An 18,494-nucleotide genomic window follows, 5' to 3' on the forward strand; every position below is an offset into this window, starting at 1 on the left:
TTATATAATTACTCTCATTATGTTGCCAGTCTTAAGAATTGCCATGTCAAATGTAGCAGTCAGACTTAAGATAACCTAACAACGAAAGTGGACTTGATGGTATTTCAGACAGCTACTCTGTGCCATCCAAATACTACCATCATTGACTTAGAACACTGCAGTAGTGATTAAATTATTTGATAGCAAGTACTGTCCTGCATACTTTTCAAAATATATCACGATTAAGTATATATACTTCATAAATGCTGTAACTAATTTTTCCATTTTCTTGTACTGTTTTATATAACCATCTTAAAATGTTATAACTGGATGTTAGATACAATCATCAATCAAAGGACGAATTTTTGTCTCTCTGGGGTATTTCTGCCTTTTGTACGAAATTAACACATTACCTTCACAAATTTTGAAAATCAGTATACAGCCAGTTTTCATTTAATTCCTAGCTGTTACATTTCGTGTTTATAAGTAACTTTATATATAGGTATCTGCTTTTCTAGTGATCTTTTACAATTTCAGCAACGTGACGTTTTTTCAAGGAATTCATAGTAAAGAGACAAATGCTAATTTTGAAAATAATAGCACACACATTCAAGTGTGTATGTGTAACTCTTTTGAAGCTTTATGGACCTTCCAATAAACCTATCGTTGAAAACAATATCCAGTAGTAATTCAGCTTCACACTTACTTTGCTATTTATTGATGTATTTGCATAAAGTTTTCGTTTGTTCCTTATTCTTATAAATTATTGTTACCAACAGTCAAAAATTTTGGAAATTTTTAGGTGCAATATATCCTCTATCAACATTAAATTTAACATATTACTTCCAACTGATATACAATTTTTGCAACTCTAAGTTATGACTTCCAGTCTCCTTTATCCTCTAGTTGAGATATTGGTGCAAAGTGTGATGATGGGTAATAAATTTATTTTATTCTGTGATTTCCATGACATCGTGCCTTGAACAACATAATACTTTCATCCAAGCAACACATCATACTTATTTACTATGTGTGTAACCAACACAAGCAAAGCTGTTTTCGGAAATTATTCTCCTTTCAAATCAAGGATTAGCCTTTAAAAATGTTGCAAGATCTCGGTATTGATGAAATCTTCTCGGGTTATCAGCCGAGTGGTGGCATCGTCTTGTCGCAACGTTTCGATGAGTTTCGTACCCATCATCTTCGCCAGATGATGGGTACGAAACTCATCGAAACGTTGCGACAAGACGACGCCACCACTCGGCTGATAACCCGAGAAGATTTCATCAATGGAATACGCCGAGAAAGACTGCAATCGCATATAAGATCTCGGTATATTTACTTAGATTTCATATGGTGATACGCAGCAGTCTACAGATATTAATGAATCTGAAAAATAGGGAAAATTGAAGCTTAAAAAAGCAGCCCTAACGAACAGATACCAAGTACAGCCAACTCTGCAAGGTATCACATATTAGGTTTTACATTACCATACCTGAATCTATTTATTTGTTATAAAACATTATTTAGTTTTAAATGTATATTAAAAAAGTTCAACATGTAATTTATGGTCAGTTGGTTGTGAGTAAGGTCAGACTTTTCACATAGGACAAGTGCCCATAAGATTTGAAAGCTTAGAAATTTTTGTTGTAACAGCATAGATTTCTTTTACTGTGCATATCAGTAACTGATGAATTGTAACTGCACATTCTCCGTTGTCTTAAACATTGACCTGATTCTGTACCCAAAACAGAGCATAGTTGATGTTCTGCAGCTAATTTATGTAGGCTGTTATTGCCTTTTGCATACTGTCAGTTTCTTAATTTTCTTCTTTGCTGCATCGTCGCACACAAAACGAGCGGAATGATACTGCGTGTAGCCCACAGAGTCCACTTTCAGAGGGAGTGAGACTGAAATCCCCATTCGACGAACATCGTTTAGTTTTTCCTTTGTTTCTTGAAATCTACACGGCGCATGCAACGATGAATCCTTTGAAAATAACACGATTGACTATACTCCCCATAATTCCGCATCCGAGCTCATGCCCAGCTCTAATTACTTCTTCGTCTATAGAAATTTAAAACTCAGTCTTCCATCATTTTACCGCTGTCTCCAAGGACAGTAAAACATGCTATTTCTTTTCTTCCTTAACAAAAGAGTCTTAAAAACACTAGTAAGAATTTTTATGTTGCTTTCAGTGACTAATACTGTGTTCTTTATGTATTTTGTCGTACAATTTTATCGACGAAGGAGGAGTACACTGTTTTGGTCGGAAGTGTGATTATAAAAATTGCACTTGTTTACTTTTGTTTTGTTTTTATACTCTGTATTTCAACGTATGTTGTCAGTTTCAGGTCACTGGAGCTGTTTGCTGCTCAAACATTGTTCTTGAGTATTCTTTTTCTCTAATCACCAAATTAACAGAGGAGCGATGGTGGAAACCTACCTGTCACAACCGAGGGCTACAAGATCAGCAGAATTGCATATCCATAAATAGTAACTAGTTTCGACCACTCAGTAACAGTGGTATGAGAAACAGAAGAATCATCACACAAGCGTGTTCATGAATGAGTAAATGTGTCATGATCTTCACTGAACTTTGTTGAAACACAACTTTTTTAGCCCAACATTTGCTAACGCTGTCCAGTATTGTTTTATATTTGCTACATGTAGGCAAAATTGCATGATTATTTATGTGACGAAAAGGACAAAAGTAAGATTAATCAGTACCTTTTTGCGTTTCACTGTTTATTCATGAATAACTATTTTTTTTCGTCGTCGGGTGCCAGCATAATTCAGTTATTTAAAATTACATCTATATTCTGATATACCATAATGAGAAAAAACTACGGAACACTTACATGGAAAGAAAAGATCAGTCTGTGGACAAATCGTGGATTGTACTTGCAGATGAAGCATTATTTCGCAACACATCAATTTTCCATTTTACAGCTCTAAATTATGTTTAAAGATATAAAATACTCCGACGGAAAAAATCCGAACACCAAGAAATAATTCATATACGATAATGAAATTCCGAGAATACATTTGTCTAGGTAACATATTTAAGTGGTTAACGCAGAAATATCACAGGTTAATATATCGCGAGAAAAGCCACTGCAAATGTTAACTGCTGGTACGATAATAACCGGTGCAATCGTCATAAAGTTTAATGCAAGCATGCAAACGTGCATGCATTGTGTCTTACAGGTGCCAGATGTCAGTTTGCGGGATAGAGTTCCATGTCTGTGTCATTTAGTCGGTCAATACAAAGGCATTTAATAATGCTTGTGGATGACGCTGGAGTTGTCATCCGATGATGTCCTACAGGTGCTCCATTGTAGACAGATCTGATGATTGAGCAAACCAGGGCAACATGTCGACATTATGTAGAGCATGATGAGTTACAACAGTGTTATATGGGAGAGCGTTATCCTGTTGAAAAACACCCCGTAATGCTGTACCAGACTTACGTACAAATTTGCAGTCAGCGTGCGCGCAGTGACCATAAACGTGCTCCTGCTGTCACGCAAAATTGCATCACAGATTATAACTACAGGTGTAGGTCCAGTGTGTCTAGCATATACACTCCTGGAAATAGAAAAAAGAACACATTGACACCGGTGTGTCAGACCCACCATACTTGCTCCGAACACTGCGAGAGGGCTGTACAAGCAATGATCACACGCACGGCACAGCGGACACACCAGGAACCGCGGTGATGGCCGTTGAATGGCGCTAGCTGCGCAGCATTTGTGCACCGCCGCCGTCAGTGTCAGCCAGTTTGCCGTGGCATACGGAGCTCCATCGCAGTCTTTAACACTGGTAGCATGCCGCGACAGCGTGGACGTGAACCGTATGTGCAGTTGACGGACTTTGAGCGAGGGCGTATAGTGGGCATGCGGGAGGCCGGGTGGACGTACCGCCGAATTGCTCAACACGTGTGGCGTGAGGTCTCCACAGTACATCGATGTTGTCGCCAGTGGTCGGCGGAAGGTGCACGTGCCCGTCGACCTGGGACCGGACCGCAGCAACGCACGGATGCACGCCAAGACCGTAGGATCCTACGCAGTGCCGTAGGAGACCGCACCGCCACTTCCCAGCAAATTAGGGACACTGTTGCTCCTGGGGTATCGGTGAGGACCATTCGCAACCGTCTCCATGAAGCTGGGCTACGGTCCCGCACACCGTTAGGCCGTCTTGCGCTCACGCCCCAACATCGTGCAGCCCGCCTCCAGTGGTGTCGCGACAGGTGTGAATGGAGGGACGAATGGAGACGTGTCGTCTTCAGCGATGAGAGTCGCTTCTGCCTTGGTGCCAATGATGGTCGTATGCGTGTTTGGCGCCGTGCAGGTGAGCGCCACAATCAGGACTGCGTACGACCGAGGCACACAGGGCCAACACCCGGCATGGTGGTGTGGGGAGCGATCTCCTACATTGGCCGTACACCTCTGGTGATCGTCGAGGGGACACTGAATAGTGCACGGTACATCCAAACCGTCATCGAACCCATCGTTCTACCATGCCTAGACCGGCAAGGGAACTTGCTGTTCCAACAGGACAATGCACGTCCGCATGTATCCCGTGCCACCCAATGTGCTCTAGAAGGTGTAAGTCAACTACCCTGGCCAGCAAGATCTCCGGATCTGTCCCCCGTTGAGCATGTTTCGGACTGGATGAAGCGTCGTCTCACGCGGTCTGCACGTCCAGCACGAACGCTGGTCCAACTGAGGCGCCAGGTGGAAATGGCATGGCAAGCCGTTCCACAGGACTACATCCAGCATCTCTACGATCGTCTCCATGGGAGAATAGCAGCCTGCATTGCTGCGAAAGGTGGATATACACTGTACTAGTGCCGACATTGTGCATGCTCTGTTGGGTGCGTCAAAAAAGTTTCCCATTCCTGGGACAATGAATTCACGGTGTTCTTATTTCAATTTCCAGGAGTGTAGACAGGTTGGTTATAGGTTCTCAACTGGCCTCCTCCTAGCCAACACATGACCATCATTGGCACAGAGACAGACCCCGCTTTCATCAGAAAACACAACAGACCTCAACCCACCACTCCAAAGAGCTGTCGGTTGACGTCATTGGAGTCGCTGATGGTGGTGGTTTGGGGTCAACGGAATGCACGTTACAGGGCGTCTGGTTCAGAGCTGTCCTTGAAGTAACCGATTTGTAGCAGTTCGTTGTGTCACTGTGGTGGCAACTGCCGCTGAAATCGCTGCTGCAGATGCTGTACGATGCGCCACGGCCTTATACCGAATGCGATGGCCTTCCCTCTCCATGTGGCCGTCCATAGCCTGGTCTTCTTGTGACCGTACCTTCCTGTGATCACTGATGCCACCTATCATGTGTAGTGGCTGCATTTCTGTCAAATATTTCTGCAGTATCACAGAAGGAACATTTGGCTTCTCGTAGCACTGTTACACGACCTCGTTAAAATTCAGTGAGCTGTTGGTAATGGCGTCTTCGTCGTCTTTAAGGCATTCCTGACTAACATCAACTCACCAAATCCAATTTCAAAGGTAACTAACGCTCACGACCGCTACAGCGTGTATTTAAAGTAAACCTGATCTGAATCTCATAATGGCGCCACTAGCACCACTCTAATGTGACTGAAGAGAAGTTTGAATGGATGTCATTGTTCAGATGTCGATACATGCAGACCAACTTTCGTTTATGTTGCACAGCTCCTTCTTAGTGTTGGGATTTTTTCCCGTCAGTGTATATTCCAATAAACAGTAATTTTTCATTCCATTCCATTCTGAGTGAATATACTTGTTCCTGTACTCTTCATTATCTCATCTCATGCTTGACCATCGTATACACAGAAACAACGATCAGAAATTAAGATACGAGTACACCAAAGTAAGAACGTAATTTTTGAGTATGAAAACAAACACCAATACCAGGCATAACGAAACGTGACTTTTAATTCAGATTTAAATTCTGCGCTTTTCATCTCAAATAATCAGTTTTAATGTTTAAAATAGATCGTTTCCTTTCTCAATGTCTCCAATAATATTCTCTTTGTTTAGCTGCTACGTGAACCACAGTTTGGTGGCCGTCCTTGTGGAGAGATAGTTCAAACAAAAGTGTGCAACTCACCGTGCAACGTCTTCCGTTGGGTCGCAGGCGGTTGGAGTGAGTGCCAGTTAATAGGAGCTGACCAAGAAAGAGGTTGTGGAACGGGAGATCAGTACCGCCAAGTGAGGTACTTATGCAAACAGTTCACTGAAAGATATTACCTTAGAAGTTCAGTCAAATCTAAGCTGTTTATTTGCTGTGCTTTAGAAAGAAAACACAACCGTCAAAAATCAAACTAACAATCATACCACATTTATGAATGTCACAAAATCAATAACTACGCATGTGTTCCACGTGAGAGTAATTTAGTCCGCATGTTTGTCAGGCTATCTTATCACGTAATATTGCAGTTCATAGTACTATAACAATTATTTGTATGGATCGTTAGCATATGTACTTTTAATAGCATTAAGAAATAATGACATGAATGAGTGGATCTTTCCAAAATTATTTTGACCACGCAAAGTACAATGTGAAGAGTAACACTGTCGTGTTCACCTTGAAAACCAAACTACTTGTAAACCAGTTAAAACACGATATTTCTGCAGCATGTAAATTACCCATCATTCGGTGCAACGTAAAATTGTGCTATTTCTCTTATTGTAATACTATAATGTTAAACTATTTGCCTAATACCATAAGACTTCTCATTCAATTTTATTTCTTTTTTACATTTTAATTTTTTTGTCGAAACTCGTTTTTGTTCGTGTTTGTTCTCTATTGTGGAAGTAGGTTTCTGCGTTGAGCAAAGCCTTGAGGAAATGCAATTTGCTCAATGCAGAACCACGCGACCTTCTCTCCAAAGCAGAGCACAAGGCTCAATAATACTGACATCTGATGATTGGTGCCGAGTGGAGATGCGACATTTCACCCTCGTTCTCACAAAATGCGTCCTGAACGATGCAAATTGTGTGAACAGAGGCCCCGTTGTCTTGGAGCACAGTATCACCGTTACGAAATAAACATTGTACTATGGGATGGGCCTGAAGGGCCTGGACTCACGGTCCAACATCCTCCGCTGTGTGGCACGCGGTTGGACTGCACCCTTGGCAGCAATGCGACCTTGCCAAGTAACCATGGGGCTCATGGAATACCACGATGCGGCGGCCCAAGTCATCACCCAACCCACACCATATTTTACTATTGGGACTTAAACTCGTCCAGAAGCGGGAAACCGTTTTGAACAAAACTCAGTCAACTAAATGGCATTCCTCTTGCTCCATAGTCCAGATTTTATGTCCACCTTTGTAGTTGAGTGGTCAGCGCGGCTTACTGCCATGCAGGGAACCCCGGACCGATTCTAAGTAATGTAAAGGATATTTCCTTGGTGGGCGGACTGGAGCGCAGTTCACCAAGCCTCGTGAGCTCAAATAAGGAGATACCTGACCAACGTCAAGAAACCCGATAACAATCAGGAGAGCGGTGAGCTGAACACACACCCTTCCATACCGCATATAATGATGCCATTGGCCGAGGATGGCACAGCTATCGATCGAGCCTGATTGGCCCGTCAGTGCCAAAACACAGAACTTTAACCACAATTTTTGGCTTCGGCACTATTTTTCCCTGTTACGGGCATTTGCATCACTGATAGGTGACTTTGGAGCTTATGGAGCTCCCTTCGTGATATTTTGGTGCTGAGAAGGTTCACCAGGGCGACATTCAGTTCTGTAATGACTTATCCTGCTGTCCTCCTCTTATTTGTCGTCACAATTCCCTTCAATGACCATCCGTCACGATCACTCGACACACACTTTCCTCCGCACTGTAGCTTAACAGATGATGTTCTACCGATTTCTCTGGATGCAGCATAAATCTTCGATACGGTGCATCTGGAAACACCAAAGACTTTGGCTACCTTGGTTACGGAGGCAACCACCATACAAGCCCCAACAATTTGCCCACATTCAGATGCACTGAGCTCCAACACAACGCATTCACAATGACCACGACTGACACTTGCAATGTACTGAGGACATTATACAGGTACCGTTCGTGGCCAAATACAACAGTGCAAATTGCAGGCTTGGCTAATATTTGCATTCACGTTCCAGCATGCATTTCTCTCGGTTCTTCCATATTTTTGTCCACTCCATACACGTCTTAAATATAGCTCTGTTGTGTCATTAATCTAATCATAGGTTGTACAACCACAGTTTTTAAAAGTTATGGCTGAAGCTACACTAGCGAAAGTAGAACCTTGTACAGATATGAAAGACAATTGTATGAAAGTATTACGTTGGTGCCTAAGTTCATTGTGTTTTCAATAAGTTTAATAAAGACAACAGATAAACATAACACAGACTTTAGTCAACAACAATACGCTGAAGCGCCAAAGAAACAGGTATAGGCGAGCATATTCAAATACACAGATATGTAAACAGGTAGACTACGGCACTGAGGTCGGCAACGCCTATATAAGACAACAAATGTCTGACGCAGTTGTCAGATAGGAAATAAAAATTAGTTGATCGCGGAACGCCTGCACTTTTTTGTAACCAAAGCAATTACTTTTTTATGTAAGTGCAGTTTAGATGCACCACCATTAAATTGTTGTTATTCTCTACTCAACAGAGAGATTTTCGTCATAATCAAAGGCAAGAGTTTCCTGTTATTACTGATAAATGCGAAAGTTGTTTATCAATAATAGAAACATATTTCATACAAGTTCGACAAAGTATTGAAGCCATCTTTGATATATTTTCGTTTTCCGGCTTTTTTTATTTTACCTTTTTGTTTAAGAATTTGTATTTTCTAGAGCTATATGATAAATCTCTATTGTTTTCTTTATTTTTACTACAGTATCCCTCTATTTCAAGTTACAAAATAACAATTTTTTAATAAAACCTGCATTTAACATGGACATTTTACGTTTTGCTATAACCGCTGTCTGTTCCTAAGTAACAGATAGGAAGCTAACTATGTAGAACAAAATTGTTCCATACGATACCCAACCCTTTATATATCCTCTCTCAATTTCTAGACGGTTCACCGCTTCCGATTTTTAGAGGAATATAATAAGACATTGGCAGCATACATAAAGAAAGCGATCGGTATAGGTTACTGGCCGATAGGTAGACAACACACCCAACGTGCAGGTAACGTTGGTACGACCTTAACTGACCAAAGCTACATGTAAAACTACCGTAGTCTTCGCTCACTTATGGTGGTCTACAGTAGTTTCATAACTCTTAGGAGGAGCATTTTACTTGTGGCTTCGCCTGCGTACGCGCGTGTCACATATACACTGAAGCGCCAAAGAAACTAGTATTCAAATACAGAGATATGTAAACAGGCAGAATATGGCGCTGCGGTCAGCAACGCCAATATAAGGAAATAAGTGCCTGGCGCAGTTGTTAGATTGATTACTGCTGCTACAATGGCAGGTTATCAAGATTTAAGTGAGTTTGGAAGTGGCGTCATAGCCAGCGCACGAGCGATGGGACATAGCATCTCCGAAATAGCGATGAAGTGGAGATTTTACCGTACGACCATTTCACGACTGTACTGTTAATATCAGGAATCCGATAAAACATAACATCTGCGAGATCTCTGCGGCCGGAAAAAGATTCTGCAAGAACAGGACAAACGACGACTGAAGAGAATCGTTCAATGTGACAGAAGTGCAACCCTCCCCCAAATTGCTCCAGATTTCAATGCTGGGCCATCAAAAAGTTTCAGCGTGCGAACCACTCAAGGAGACGTCATCGATATGGGCTTTCGGAGCCGGAGGCCCGCTCGAGTATCTTTGATGACTGCACGACACAAAGCTTTAAGCCTCACCTGGGCCCGTCAGCATCGACATTGGACTGTTGATGACTGGAAACGTGTTGCCTGTTCGGACGAGTCTCGTTTCAAATTGTATCTAACGGATGAACGTGTACGGGTTTGGACACAACCTCATGAATTCATGGACCCTGCATGTCAACAGGGGACTGTCCAAGCTGGTGTAGGTTCTGTAACGGCATGGGGGGTATGCAGTTGGACTGATATGAGACCCCTGTAACGTCTAGGAACGACTCTGACAGGTGACACGTGCGTAAGCATCCTGTCTGACCAGATGCAGCCATTCATGTCCGTTTTGCAATCCGACAGACTTGGGCAATCTCAGCAGGACAATGCGACACTCCACACGCCCGTAATTGCTACAGAGTGGCTCCAGGAACACTCTTCTGAGTTTAAACAATTCCGAGGGCCACCAAACTCCCCATACATGAACATTATTGAACATATTTGGGATGCCTTGCAACGTGCTGTTCAAAAGAGATCTCCACTTCTCGTACTCTTATGGATTTATGGACAGCTCTGCAGGATTCAGAGTGTCAGTTCCCTCCAGCACTACTTCACACATTAGTCGAGTCCAAGCCATGTCGTCTTGCGGCACTTTCGTATGCTCGCGGGCCCCTTCACAATATTAGGCAGATGTTCTAGTTTCTTTATCTCTTCGGAGTATTTCACAATATTTGACATATTTCGCACATATCTGTGCACATAGTTCATCAATATCTCCAGCGATTTTCACCCTAAAGTATCGTTTTTAAGCAGCTCAATGTTGATGACGCCATATCTCCTGAACTATGTGTTGCACAATGATATAATTTCGTAAGAACATTCGGTGGCGTATGTCGGCACTATTCGAGAAATGTATTGTGAATAGAGTTAGTAGCAAAGAAGTATTAAATTTAAACGCCGTGCATTATATGGCAGTTTTTTCACGCATCGCGGTGTTTATGACAACATATTTCCTGAACTATGTCCTGCGCAATAATATAACATTGCAGGTACATTGAGTGATATAAGTGCATACTGTCTACAAAATATGTCGCGAATAGAATGAGCAGTAACGAAGTAATAAGTAAACCGTCATGCATGATGCGGTATGTTTACTGCATGAAGAGCGAAAATATAGTAAGCGATATACTATTTTCCTGACATTATTTTGTGGGGGTTGTCAGTGAGACAAAGTTTCGTAAAGATTTGAAATTGTGTGTAAAGTTTGTTACAAATTACTAAGAGCTCTGATTCTCAAATGAATGAGATCTGGATATTCACACGTCGTAGGCTGAATTGGTTTTTCACTCCTCTGATAGATATGTGGTTCGTACCCCCACAATAATTCTTTCGATACAGTAGGTGGTATGTCTATCAAGTTTGGTTGATATCGGCCTAGTGGTTTAGGAGATGTGGAACATACATACATACATTTTTACAATATTTATTGTTGTCAAACGTACATAATGGTACTACCAAATGACCTTTTCTTGTTCCCACCACTGACAGTGCACGAAGAAAGCGGCTGTTTGTATGTTCCTGCATGGACCGACACTTCTCTAGCTTCATCGTTGTGATTATAAAGCTACACGTGTTCCATCTCCAGCGTACTCTATCTCGTTTTGTGCTACCCACAGTTTATGAACATACTACAAGCATCACGGGCTATGTTAATAGTAATTGAATGGATTTGACGCAATAACCGTTAGCTATCACTAAATGATCAATAACGTGAAGAATACGCGTATTCCACGAAGACCAGGAAAACGTAATACAATATCTGAACAAAAGTATCTGGACACTCTGTGTAGTGAGTAATTGACCACTGGATGTCACAAGAGTATATAAGGAGGTGGAGAGTATTGCGGTAGCTCGCCAGCGCGGCGTGCTGTTCAGGAAGAAAATCGACCGCTCCGTTTGCTGTTCGCGCCCAGGCACACGGGCAGTGTAGACGCCGACCAGCACCGACCAAAGGCAGGCCAGCTATGCTGCCACCGCCACCTACGTTCCAAGAAACGACAGAAAAAGGCGCCTGCGTGCCAGAGAGCGTACTAGGGGCGTCACACGTGATAAGAGGGAGTCGATCCTCAGAAGAGGCCAGCACAACGGAAGACAGCAGTAGCTGAATCTCTCCGACCGCCATACACGTCGATGATGTACCCAGTCGCCCCACAGGAGCTGCTGCGGCCAACGACGACCTGACTGCTCTTGTCGCCTCGCTGTCTGCAGTCCTTGACAAGGTGTCACATCTTGCCGGGACGCTGCGAAAAGTCTCAGAGTTAGTGATGCCAGCTGCACCATAGCGTGCACAATGAACCCACCACCAACGCCGTCTGCCCCTGGAGGGGCGATGCCAATCCAACCAGTGCCCACCAGCGACTTATAACCACTAATTCCAGCGTGAAATCACAACTGTCTGTGAAGGGAAATGTATGACACAACAACAAGTAAAGTTTTAGAGAACAACAATTAGTTGATTATGGAGGAATAGTACAACTGTGCGGACACTCCATTGTCACCACTACGTGAATTGGGCAGCAGCAGAATTGGTCTCCGTCTGCAATGTACCTGTTTTGTCAGTAGAGAAGCAGTAACAGCAGAATGGGTTGGTCAGGAGACTTTGAATGTGGACTGATCATTGGATGTCACCTGCGGAACGAATCCATCAGGGACATTTTAACCATTCTAAATCTGCTGAAGTCGTGTTGGTGATGTGACTCTGAAGTGGAAACGTCAAAGAAAAATCGCAGTTAAACCAATACCAAACAGACCTCATGAGCTGATGAACAGGGACCACCGAGCATTGCGGAAGGTGACTGTAAAAAATCGTATGAGATCAGCCGAAGGAATCGCTCGTGAGTTCCAGAGTGCTATCAGTAGACCAGCCAGCAATGTAATTAGCGAGTTAAGAAGAATGGGGTACAACGGGCGAGCAAGTTCTCATCAGCCAAACATTCCTATAGTAAATGCTAAGCGACACTTGAGGAGATGTAAAGAGCAACGTCACTGGACAGTGGATGACTGGAAATCTACATCTACATATATACCCCGCTAGCCATGAAGTGGTGTTTGGCGGAGGGCACAATTCGCGCCAAACTCATATTTCCCCCAAATGAGTGATTTTGTGTGATGAAGGCCCCTTTATCTTGGAAAATCATAAATTCGGTAGGATATGAACACATTTTACAGCATTGTGTATTGCGTACAATAGAGGAACAGTTCAAAGATGATGATTATATCAGCATGGCAATGCACTCTGTCATAAAGAAGCATCTGTGAGGAACTTGTTTGAGGACAATGACAATCTCGAAATTAAATGGCGTGCCCAGAGTTTCGACCTGATTCGAATGGCACGCCTTTGGTGTAAGTTATAATGTTAATTTCGCTCTGGACCCCAGCGTCTAACATCATTATCTTCTCTGGTTTCACCTCTTAGTGAAGAACGGGCTACCATTCCTCCATAGACGTTCAGATTCCACATTGAAAGTGCCCCCAGAAAAGTTCAGGCCGTCTTGAAAGGGAATGGTTCACACACCTCATATTAATGTCCACTGATAGGTGTCCGGATACTTTTGATCAGCTTCCATAGGTACTGAAAAAAGCTCAATGTCCAACACTATAAGAGGTTATTACAATAGCAGTTCCATCCTACAATACTACCCCTTTACCAGGATTTAAGGTTTGACTATGATCGTGTATTCATGAAAAGTAAACTGACTGTAATTCGTCTCCTGAAGGGTTAAATAGAAAGTAAAGCTGTAGGCATGAAATTAAATATGGGTGCCAGCCTAATCAGTAAAAAGTAATTTCAAGGAAATGTGCTGAAAACAAAGTAAACTAACAACTGTACAGAACTTTAGTTTCGTTATAAATCTGTTTATCCAATCGGACACGAAAACAAGAATACACCATAGTATGTATTAGCAAAGTAACTACCCATTAGCAACAGAGATAAATGATTGAGTGTATTGCCAATAAACTACTTCACACTAAAGTACACTGTCAACTACAGTACGTAAAGGTTAAAGCTAGTTACAGTGCACCACTTAATAGCAAAAAAGTACAGATAATATGGACATGTGATGGCTCTAAAACTTCACTATTGATGAAATAGTAACCAAGCTATTATACTAACTAATGTGAAAACTAATCGTTTTCTTGGGATGCATATCAGCCTTTGCATTATAACGAACAAGAGCGACGTGAATATGTTATGTTTTACTCATTTACTACCATTTATATTTTCAAGAGCACAAATGTTTCTGGAGTAATTGGGAAGCAGGAACTGTTCTATCTACTGACTAGGTTTTGGACTAAAACTTCTAATATGACACAGCTACAATAGATACATAAACACAAATATACGAATGGAAAAACTATTAGTAAAGAACATTGGCCTGTAAACTGTTATGGCCTACACTTGTTTTTTGTAATTACTGTTCTAATTTGCAAAATTTAAGTACTATGCAATGATTTTAACAATAATTTAAATAAGCCACTTCGATTAAATACTTTTTTCTTACTGTACTTCTACGTAGGCACTTTGACAAGCACGTGGAGCACTTCATACAACCAACCAATTAAGAAAATTATTATTCCACGAAATTTAGCAACAATTTTTAACAACGTTGATTATAGAGTTCATCAGTTGCGAAAAAAATCTTGCAATATCTTAGTAGTAGGAAAAAGACCGTATCAAGATAAATGAACAACGATAAATCAGTGTTCACGACACGAAGTTAAACCTGGAACGCTTATTATTTGAAATTTTGATAAACTTACGGTCATACACTTAAATACAAAAATAATATCTACTTTGCCTGAAGGTAGTTGCAGTGGCGCTCTTCTGTGGCATGAGAACAAAGCCGCATTAAGCAATAATGACTCTTGATGTAATATGCTCTGTAAAATATCTTCTTGGCGTCGGAGTCTCATATTTCAGAGTAAACCAATAAATGCCATGATATAACGGCAAATAACTATTTACATTCGAGTCATTTTTCTTCCGCATTTACTACAATAATATGCGCTCTAGATAAACTGCCTGTTTTTACGTGATCGGCCGTTGCGAGTTGAAACCGCTTTAGTGGGACACGCTTCGCCCCTCTGTTCTAATAAAAGGAAAGGTCAACAACAGGCACTCACCCAGGACTCTAACTTGACTATGAATTTACCGCCGACGCTTTCCACATCGTCTGTACTCAGACCTAAATTTTCGTACTCCTAATTTGTCTTTCATCGGCTAGCTTTCTTTGCAATTTTATTAATTAAAATATTCAGATTTCTCTTGTATTACTTAATTTGGAACATTAAAATAGCTTTCGTAGTCTTGACATCGAATGTCAAAGAAGGGAGAATATGATTTAACGTCATGTCGACAGCTAGATCGTTAGAGACGGATGGGTTCGTACGTCTTTGCAAAATCTATATTACTGAGCGAGTATCCCGGAACCCGGTATTAGTTCCGGGTTGCGTATTTAATGCTTTCTATCGGCAAAAAATTGATTTTCAGTATTTCGTGTAGTATTGACAGAATTTAAAAATTTAAGATTTTGTCATCATCTACTCATAAACAGGTATAATCTGATCTTAAAAGTTCAACACTACAATACAAAGATTACATTTAGAAGCTGTGCGTTTTTCTTAAAGCAGCGTAACCGAGGGCGCGCAAATACCCGTACTTTATTCAGCCGGTATATAAGAATGAGAGCACTTTTCTGACACTCTCCACAAAATGATTTGAGGAAACAAGTTGGTCGCTTGCTACATTTTCGATGTTCATGTGGTAAAACTTCAGCATGAGACATGAGTGGAGTTGCGCTTTACCAAAACTACGGGTCGAAAGCTTTCGTGAGACTACGTAAATAACGTAGTAAATCGTAGGATTACTGGTAGTATTGGTAGAACTGGTAGAGAAAGAAACGTAAGTGAATGAGTAAGAGAGAAATTGGGAGGCGAAGGTTTCTGTTCTTTTTTGGTTTTTTTTGTTTGTTTGCTTGTTTGTTTTATACATAACTAGCGGGGGTACCCATCTTCGCTCAAGGAGTTGGTATGACATTGTGTGGTAGTTGGAATAAAAGGACAAACTTTAAAGTATAAGAGGTAAAATATTTTTGTTGAAAACACTAACTGTTTACAATACTTGTTAAAATGTAAGAGGTAAAAAATGTTCTTGAAAACATATTCTACTATTTACAATACCAGTTTATAAACAATATTTTTCATTTTATTATCCAGGGTGTATATGTACAAATTTTTCGAATTCCTTTCTCGAGAGCAAGCCACGTATAGTTGACCGTGGGAGAAGCAGAAGTCGTTGAGGTTGATGCTGCAACATTTTAAAGTTTGTCCTTGCGCCTTGTTAACTGAAAAAGGGTGACTAATTTGATTGGAAACTGCAGTCTTTTAAATTGGAATGGCAGTTCAGAAGAGATCAGCGGTATTCTGGGGATACGTAATGTATGTAATAAACGGCGAGTGTCGCCGCGATGACCACTGAGATTCCGAGGCGGGAGAATGTGATTGTATGTTTCATTGTCTCTGATCGCTAAGCGGTAAGCGTGGAAATCCTTGGAAGCGAGTTTCTTGTTTGTTTCTACGCTAGTTTCAGGTTGTATTAGTTTCACATTAAAATAATATCCGTCCTCGCCGTGAACAATTATAAACGAGTATTGGAGAGCATTATCTGAACGGTAGGCCTCAGCAATGCGTTGTAGTCCTTCTCTTCTTCGCTGTACAGTTGTGTCATGACTTGTGTTTTCACTGTCCACAATTACGATGGCGACTTCGTCTATATGAGGTGCATCAAATTGACGTTGGTGTTCTCCAGGTGGTCTTTTGTTCGCTCGAATTATAACTTTATAGTCATCAGAAATCATTGTGTACACCCGTTGCCAGCGATGTGGAAGTCGTAGGATACTCTTAGCACTGCTAGTTGTGTTGACAGTTCGAGCAGCGCAGTCTATTGCCCGACGAATTTGTAGAATTTCTTAAGCGAATGCCGTGAAGTCTTTCCTTCAGTTTAGATTCAAATGACTCTGAGCACTATGGGACTTAACATCTGTTGTCATCAGTCCCCTAGAACTTAGAACTAATTAAACCTAACTAACCTAAGGACATCACACATATCCATGCCCGAGGCAGGATTCGAACCTGCGACCGTAGCAGTCGCGCGGTTCCGGACGGAGCGCCTGAACCGCTAGACCTTCAGTTTAGAAATCGAGTTGAACTTACGAGGGCTTAAGTTAGGGGAGTGCAGTAGGTGGTATATCACTTAGCAGCTCCATCAGTCAAACAAATCAGTAACAGCTTGCACTGTACGTGCTTGAGCATTGTCCTGAAAAATGATGGTCAGGTCCTACAGAAAGTGTCATCACTTCTGTCTCTAAGCTGATCGTAGGTTGTGTTCCAAAAATGAACAGCATAGAGACAGAAGTGATGACACTTTCTGCAGGACCTGACCATCATTTTTCAGGACAATGCTCAAGCACGTACAGTGCAAGCCGTTACTAATTTGTTTGACTGATGGGGCTGCTAAGTGCTATACCCCCTACTGCACTCCCCTGACCTAAGCCCTCTTAAGTTCAACTTGATTTCTAAACTGAAGGAAACAGTTCACGGCATTCGATTCAGAACTGCTACAAATTCGTCGGGCAATAGACCACGCCGCTCTAACTGTCAACACAACTGGCACTGCTAAGCGTATCCGACGACCTCCACGTCGCTAGCAACACAATGCTGGTGACTACTTTGAAGGTCAGTAAAACTTTGAAACAAGTATCTATTTTGTATAAGCTGTAAACAAATAGTTACCGCCGGCCAGGGTGGCCGAGCGGTTCCAGGCGCTACAGTCTGGAACCGCGCGACCGCTACGGTCACAGGTTCGAATCCTGCCTCGGGCATGGATGTGTGTCATGTCCTTAGGTTAGTTAGGTTTAAGTAGTTCTACGTTCTACGTTCTACAGAGCGAGGAAAAAACGACTATCTATATATCTCCGTAAGAGCCTTAATTTCTCTTATCTTGTCTTATTTTTTGTGGTCCTTACGCGAAATGAATGTTGGCGGCGGTAGAATCATTCTGTAGCCAGCTTCAAATGCCAGTTCTCTAAATTTCATCAGTAGCGTTCGTCGAAAAGGACATCGCCTTTTCTAACCAAATTTGAGCTCAGGAAGTATCTCCGTAATACTTGCATGTTTTTCGAACCTACCAGCAACAAATCTCGCAGCTCACCTCTAACGTGCTTCGATGTCCTTTAATCTGACCTGGTGGGGATCCAAAACACTCTAGTAGTACTCAAGAATGGGTCGCACTGGTATTCTATACGCAGTGTCCTTTACAAATCAACCACACTTACCTAAGTTCTCCCAATAAATCGGATTCGACCACTCGCCTTCCCTGTTACCGTCCTTAGATGCTCGTTCCATTTTATATTGCTGTGCCTACATATTTAATCGACGTGACTGTCAGGCAGTGCACTACTGATACTGTGTTCAAACATTACGGTGGTTCTTTTCCTACTCATTTGCGTTAACTTAGATTTGAGTTCGAGAGGAAGGTGATTCAAATGCTCATCCGGCCATTCACATTTCTATTTTCCATGATTTCCATAAATAGTATAAGCTAAATGTCTGTGTGACTGTTCTTTTGAAAAGGT

At 41.8% G+C, this 18,494-nt stretch overlaps 1 protein-coding gene across 10 annotated transcripts in view; it reads left to right on the forward strand.

The window, feature by feature from the left end:
* The window catches only part of LOC126297914 (thrombospondin type-1 domain-containing protein 7A-like), a 1,219,654-nt gene that overhangs the window by 1,085,391 nt on the left and 115,769 nt on the right, over window positions 1-18,494 (forward strand). For all 10 annotated transcript variants that reach the window (XM_049989225.1, XM_049989222.1, XM_049989223.1 and 7 more), the window contains one exon: window positions 6,021-6,196. In XM_049989225.1, the coding sequence (XP_049845182.1) occupies window positions 6,021-6,196 (176 nt within the window). The remainder of the gene's footprint in view (window positions 1-6,020; window positions 6,197-18,494) is intronic.

This window comes from Schistocerca gregaria, chromosome X, assembly GCF_023897955.1.
Source record: "Schistocerca gregaria isolate iqSchGreg1 chromosome X, iqSchGreg1.2, whole genome shotgun sequence".
In the NCBI taxonomy this organism is placed as follows: Eukaryota; Metazoa; Arthropoda; class Insecta; order Orthoptera; family Acrididae; genus Schistocerca; species Schistocerca gregaria.